Consider the following 6,878-nt stretch of genomic DNA (forward strand, 5'->3'; position numbering starts at 1 on the left):
GATGCGGGGCATCCGGGAGAACGCGCTCAAGCTGCAGGAGCAGGATCGGGGGGGCCCGCGGCCCGCCGAGGCCCGCCACAAGGCCTCCAACGGCATCGCCGGCTGGTTCGGCCGCAAGAAGAGCAAGCTGCCCGCCCTGAGCCGCAAGGCTGACGCCGCCAAAGCCAAAGACGACAAGCGCGAGTGGAAGATCAACATCCCGTCGGCGGGCAAGGACTCCTCGGCCAAGGCGGCCGGCAGGTGCCGGGAGGGCCTGGAGGGCCTCAACATCTCCACGCTGATGGAAAAGGCGGAGGGGCTGCGGCGGGCGCTGGAGGAGGAGCGGGCCTACGTGGAGAGGTCGGCCAGGGGCCGCTCGTGCGAGGTGGTCGTGGACCGGGCCCAGGGACAGCTGGCCGTCATGTACCGGGGGGGCCGCTCCGACAACTTCATGCGGCAGCTGCTCAACAGGTGGGCGTCGGGCGCCGCGACCCGTCGAGTCGGGACGCTCGTTCGTCTTCGGCGTATGCGGGCGCCGACGACGGCTTCAATCTCGAACGGGAAATCCTTCGACCGTCATTCGCGTTCATCGGCGTTGCCTGCCGAGAGAGGCCGAGAGGCCGGCGTCGCTCGCGTGGAAGGCAGCTCCCGCTCGACGCCGTTAGCCTCCGTCCGGCCGGCTATCCCCGCGCGCGCGGCCCGCCTATCGAGCATCAAACAATCGCTTTCTTTTTCTGCCCAGTCAAAAATGCCAAGACCTGTCGGGGGTGCGTTCGCGACCCCAAAAGTGACATTTTGGCGCCAGCCGTGCTGGAGTATATTTTGCCCTTTGCAACTCTATCGACCTATTTTTCCAATTGGCGAAAAAGCGGCGCGTGAAGAGTCTCCGTCACCCAAGCGTTTGAAGGCGGCCCGTGAACGGAGCCGCCGGCCCGCCAAATGTCCGGGCTCACTCTTGCGGCGTTTCCTCTCTCGCTCTTACGAGAAGCGAGGGGGACTCACCCGGTCTTCTTCAGAATCGTTGGGAACATCGGCGCGACTTGCTGAGCCGAGCCGCCGCCTCTCATCTCCGCGCCGCCTCGGCTGCTCCTCGGCACGTCGAGTGAGATCACGCCGCCCCGTTTCTGGAGCGGCGCGACCAAAAAAACGGACGGGCCTTCGTCTTTCCTGAAGTCGGCTTTGCTCTTCGCAAACACGTGACCGGGACTGGCATTTTCTTTCCACTTGGTGTTACTTCAGAATTAGGTGTTGCCGAAAGCCCTCAGGAGTGATTGGGGGGTGGGGGGGGGTGTAATGACGGGGCAAAAAAACTCAAACCTTGATACCATGTTGGCGGCCATCTCATCCTGCGGGCCTCAAATCGGAAATTCCCTCGTGCGAGGGTGAGTCGCCGTCTTCCATTCGTTTGCCAATCTTGACTTGAGTCGAATTGGGTCGCCTCACCGTGCGGCGGGTCTCGTTTGTGAATGCGTGCCGAGTACCAAACGGGCTTGAAATGCTTCATTTCAAGGGGAAATTTGGAAGTGAGCACCTTTTGCCATTTGGGAAGTTGCCCGTGTGTGTGTTTTTTCGTTTCAACTCCCCCCCAGTCCCCGAAGCCCCCTTTTGGGTTCATTGGCAAATCGTCTCCGGGACAAGTGGGCACCCCGATTGTGAGCGCTTACCAGCCGGTGCTTGCTTGGTGCTTGCAGAGTGGACGGCAAGGAAGACGCGGGTGCGCCGCAGCGGAGGCTCTCCTTCGACTGCAAGACGGCCCGGCCCGTCTTCCCTCAGCAAAGCGACGGCGTCCTCGGTCACGCCGGCGACAACGTGGAAAAGGTTCGTCGTCGTCGTCTCCTTTCAAGCCCTGATGAAAACTAACAAGCGGCTTTTGTCCCGCAGGCGTCCCATCGACTGGGCCAGATCACGTCGGATGAGAACCTTGCGGATTCGGTTCATTCGCAACACTTTTCAGGTGAGACCGGCTGCCGCGATATGATGGGGATCGACGTCGAAATAAGCACGTTCCGCTTCCGGTCCTTCTGAGCTCCATCCGACGCGTTGTCTCTCTGGCGCGTTCCGCCGTCGAGCCGCGGCTCAAACGCCCATCGTCGGTTTTGCCGTTCGATTCCTTGCTGTCAGACAACCGCCGGCGCACAAAAAAAAGCGATTGGAGCGTTCTGCAGTCAAAAGTTGACACGAGATCACATTTCAAGCTCCACAGCCACCGTTTGTTGTTTAGTTGAGGAGGAGTCGTTGCAAACGGCAAAGTTGAATTCCAAATGGAAAGTCCTGGAACCGTTTCAGAGGACTTTGCTCATGTCTCTCCCCCCCACCCCCCCACAGGTTCCTGCGCATCCACCTACACGCTGGACAGCGGCATCGGCACCTTCCCGCTCCCCGACGGCGGGGCGACCGGACGGGGGCCGTCCAAGAGCAGGGCCGAGCAGCGGCCCTCGGGCTCGCCGGGGAGGGCCGGGCGACGGGCCCGCACCTTGGACCGGGAGCCCGCGTCGCAGGACGAGTGCTACGCCGCGCACAAGCGGGCCCTTCCCGACGCGCGGCACCTCTCCAAAATGGAGGCCAGAGGCTCGGCCGGCGTCCTTGGCGAAGGTGAGCGGATGCTGCTCTGTCAAGGAGGGGAAGGAAGCTCAATTTCGGCCGACATCATCAAATGTGTCCGTTTATTTAGACGTGATTCTACTCTGCGTTCCTTTTCAAGAAAGTGATCTGTGAGCCTGTCAGACCAACAAGGCGTCTTTTCCAGGGACTTAACTAGTGTCCTACAACTACAGCAAGTACAATCAAACCCGCCAGAAATAAAAGATGAATTTGTCGCTAGTCGTTTTCAACAAAGAGAGTGTCGGCGATTGGCTCATTTCGCTGTCAATCAAGCAGAGATGCCGCCTCAGACAGATCATCCAATCATCAGGCCGGCCGATACGCGCCCACTGCCCGCTGACTCCCAGAGACGCTGAGCGTCCGATGGGCGGGACAAAACCAACATTTGACTCATCTCCTTTCAATGCATTGGAACTACTTTCTCGAAGCTCAGCGTTCGCGCTGTTTAAAGCACAGCGAAGCTGCGGGAATGAATGAGAAGAGAGTCGCGTCGTAACCAGTAATAAGAAGCTGATTCGGAACAAAAGTTGAGCGCGTTGTAGCGCACATTTAGTCAATGACTTATTTTTGGACTTTTTAGGGGAAGCTGAGCTTCCCTTGCCGTCTTCGAGCAATCGCCTCTGGCGCGCATGATTGCCTTGCGGTGCTGCATCAACCCCGTTTGCAGGAAAAAAAAAAAAGAAAAAAGGGTGAGTTCAGTTCCGCATCAGAAACCTTTTTTTTTTTGATCCTCCATTACATGAGAATTCTTTTTCTCAGCGTCACACAAGTATGCTCGGCTTGGACTGAAAAGGTCCACAGATACTTTGGTTAAAACTTGGATTTGTTCCAATTGTGTCTGAAACGGGACACCTGATATCGTTGACAAAGCTGAGCATCCTTTGATACTTCATCCGTCCTACTTTGCCATCGGGCAACGTTGGAATGCGTCGTCTCATGTCAAAGCGTTTTCATGACATTTATGCAGTGGTGGCAAGTTGAGTTGGTGTGGTGGGCCTGCGATGAACGAATGCTCCGGTGCCCCCGGCGCATCTGCTTTGGGAGATTGCCGGGCCGCATGTCGTCTTTTTAAAATTTGACCGATATCATTGGCGCCATTTTACGGACCCGCGGCGATGGCTCATTGACAGTGCGGAAAAATCCTCAAACGGATTCCCTTCCCGGTTTGATAACGTCGCGCCAGTCCAAAAAGCAGCAAAAATGTCAACGATGGTCTCCAAACTTGCTCTGTTATGACGTCGACGGATTGAACCTTTTTCCTGGCGTGCGGTCACAGCGCTCGGCGTTGCCTGTGTCCGTTGACAGACAAAGAGGCCCCCGGGGCACACGTGTTCTCCCCTCGCTCCAAGACGTGGACCTTCCCCAACCTCAAGACCCCGGCAGGACCCGCGGACGTGTACCTGGCCGTGGAGGAGGAAGACCGGGAGGCGGTGTCCTTCGGCACGCCCTTCAGAGCGGTGCGTGCGTTTGCCTCATCCTCACGCGTCACATTCCACACGCCGCCACCCTCTCGCATTCATATGAAACGTGACAGGTTTCATCTTAACATGTGAAACTTGGAAGGGGGTACCTCATGACGTCGCATTCAACTGTGTGTCTTCCGTATTGGAGAGAGGACGGGGGCGGGGACAGGCCCTCGCATCTTACGTCGTCTGAAAACACGGGAGTCCTCTCTCGCCGACGAATAGTTCATCAGCGGGATGCGACTCATTCCGATTGCCGTAGCCCCCCTAGCGTGCGTTTTGGGCCCGCTGTTTACATAAGTCCTCCGGGTGGGTCACTTGCGGGGTGCCGTCTTCATCCGCGTCTCAAAAGCAGGACGGCAGAAGCCATCGGCAGCAGACAAGTACAATCGCAACAGCTCGCTGGTGTTCCATGGACGCCGTCAGGTTCAGTTCACGATCAGTTTTTTCAAACAAAAATCAACAAAAAGAAATCCACAGGCACACGTACGTGATCTCTCCATCCAGAGATGTATTCACCAGCGCTGCGTTTTAGCAAATGCATACGCGCTGATTGGAAGACACCCGTTTTGCTCGTCGGGCTTGGTTGAATTGACATATGATGTCGTCGGTCTCTTGGTTCTTTTGAGGTGAATGTCCGTTTGGAAATCCAAGGGGCTCGGCCTGCTGATTGTGTGAAGCCATTCTGATTGGACAACCACCCCCCCCCCAAAAAAAAAGGGAAAACAAATCTTCTATTACCCTCTATTACCCCCCTCCCCCCAGCTCTTAGTAAAATTTCCCACTCATGTTTTCATCCCATTTGTGGTCTTTCACATCCAGTCGTCCTGGTTAAATTGCTGGCAGAATCGTAGCGTCTCCGTTGCCTTGTTCAAGGGAGCGAGCCGTTTGCGACACCCGTCCGTCAATCATTTGTCCAAAATACCGACGCGGATTTGTGAAAAGTGCCATTTGGACGCGGGCGGTTTTGGCTCGACGCCATCGAAGCGTCGGCCCAAACGCGCGGTCGCTCAACGTCCTCCCCGCCATCTCGATCCTCCTCAGAGCTTGAAGGCCGGCGGCCCGTCTTCCAGCCGCGCCGGCGAGCTCGGCGGCCCGCCCGCGCCGGCCCAGTCGGGACTGAGCCGCCGGGGGAAGACCCGCGCCCCCGCCGTTGCCGAGGTGAGCCGGGACGCCGGGCTGGAGCTGCTCAGGGAGCGGCCGGAGGAGGCGCTGTCGCCCGGCCGGCCGCGGGTCCCGGAGACGCCGGAGTCCCTCAGCGATTCGCTCTACGACAGTCTGTCTTCGTGCGGCAGCCAGGGATGAGGCCCCCCCCCCCCCCGCCGGGACGGAAACTCAAAAGCGCCCGAGGTCCGCGCCAGACTTCTCCTCCTCAGGAACCCGCCAAGATGGAGCCGCGCGCGTGGGACCGCAAACGCGTGAGCGAGCTAACCGAGAGAGCACAAGCGGCGGCATCGTCCTGCTTCTTTTGTTGCGCTCCGTTTTGTACTTGAGGCGCTCCAAAAGTTGAAAAAGAACAAAGAATGTTCATCGGAAATGTTTTCCCTCTGCTAAATCGCTCCGTTTGTATGTACAAATGATTTGATGTGATCATTTTGCGACCACCGAAGTTTGTCAGGGGAAAGCAAAAGTCAAGTGTTTGAAAAGGCATTTCAAGGTCATCTATATTATCTACCAGCAATAATAACAAAGAGAAATGGCTACGCTAGTCCACGAATATTTCTATTTATTTATTTTTGAATGTACATGGGTCTCATCTTTTTGTAATCTTTGGGTGAAAATGGCTTAGTGTAGAATGTCAACATGTCTCGCTGTTCATCCTTTAGATGAGAGCTCCCCTGGCCGCCCTTTTTCAACTTTCTATTAAAAGCCTTTCATTTTAGTCCTCGCGTACCCTTCTGGGGGGGTTCCCCGTGCGCCAAGGTTGGAGCCCTTGCAGGCAAAAGGCCTGTTCACAACGTGACGCCGGTCAATTATTTGCCACGGTCACATCTGACTATACAATGAAGGAAACGGGAAATCTCTTGCCAAAGCGTTTGCCCCCCCTTAGTCAACACCGCACCTCACTCGCACCATGCGTGCTCTCGACACATTTATTCGGGCAAATGTATCAAATGTGTAGTTTAGCATTGACATGAACAAACTCAATTCTTCACAGTATGCGCTGGAAAACGGAAGGTTAGCTTCACTTCATTTGGCAAACCGTCCGACATCGGCGGAAGGGGAAAAGAAAAAGCGCGGCATTTAGTCAAGTCCAAGAGAATTCAAAGCATGACCCGCGAGGACATCGGAGAAGGGCATCCAGTGTCAAAACCGCGCTCGGCTAAACATTTGAGAAGAAAAAAAAATAAAGGATCACGCGCGACGCCGCTACTCCGGCAACTCGCTAAATGGGGGGGCCGGCGTCGTTAAGCGACGCTGGCCGAGACTCCCCTCTACGGGCCGAGCGGCGGCCCGCACGGACGCACAAACAATCACCCCGTGGAAATTAAAAAGGAAAGAAAGATCAAAGCATTTGCCGTCCGACCGTCAGACGGCAACAAGTCGGCCGCAGAAATCCAATCCAAAGTCACGGGCGGGCGGCGCGGCGCAAAGCGGTCTACTTCTTCTCCTTCTTCTTGTCCTGGAACAAGCAAAGAGCAGAAACGAGATGAGGCCCCAGATGACCCCCCCTGGCGCGCCCTTTTCCCGACGCACCTTGTCGCCCAGGGCGAGGATGACCATCAACTTGCGGAAGATGGTGAGGAAGTCCAGGAACAAGTCCACACAGTGCCTGCGCGAGGCGACAGCGCACCAACGTTTACGCCGGCGTTCGGGTGCCACGGCAAGAGGGGG

General features: G+C 56.7%; 2 protein-coding genes across 5 annotated transcripts in view; one reads left to right on the top strand and one right to left on the bottom strand.

Annotated features, from left to right (window-relative positions):
• Positions 1–5,370, top strand: part of nckap5l (NCK-associated protein 5-like) — a 10,961-nt gene extending 5,591 nt beyond the window's left edge. The window contains 6 exon segments of the mRNA XM_019881843.1: positions 1–450; positions 1,671–1,797; positions 1,861–1,933; positions 2,305–2,571; positions 3,886–4,037; positions 5,088–5,370. The exon segment at positions 1–450 is cut by the window's left edge and continues 40 nt beyond it. Coding sequence (XP_019737402.1) covers positions 1–450; positions 1,671–1,797; positions 1,861–1,933; positions 2,305–2,571; positions 3,886–4,037; positions 5,088–5,348 — 1,330 coding nt within the window. The 3' untranslated portion in view covers positions 5,349–5,370.
• A 752-nt stretch (positions 5,371–6,122) lies between these two features.
• The window catches only part of LOC109523087 (probable Bax inhibitor 1), a 16,214-nt gene continuing 15,458 nt past the window's right edge, over positions 6,123–6,878 (bottom strand). For all 4 annotated transcript variants that reach the window (XM_019881965.1, XM_019881993.1, XM_019881985.1 and 1 more), the window contains 2 exons: positions 6,741–6,816; positions 6,123–6,666 (listed from right to left, as the gene is read on the bottom strand). In XM_019881965.1, the coding sequence (XP_019737524.1) occupies positions 6,643–6,666; positions 6,741–6,816 (100 nt within the window). In that variant the 3' untranslated portion in view covers positions 6,123–6,642. The remainder of the gene's footprint in view (positions 6,667–6,740; positions 6,817–6,878) is intronic.

The sequence above is a fragment of the Hippocampus comes genome, unplaced genomic scaffold (genome assembly GCF_001891065.2).
Source record: "Hippocampus comes isolate QL1 unplaced genomic scaffold, H_comes_QL1_v1.1 scaffold475, whole genome shotgun sequence".
Classification (NCBI taxonomy): domain Eukaryota; kingdom Metazoa; phylum Chordata; class Actinopteri; order Syngnathiformes; family Syngnathidae; genus Hippocampus; species Hippocampus comes.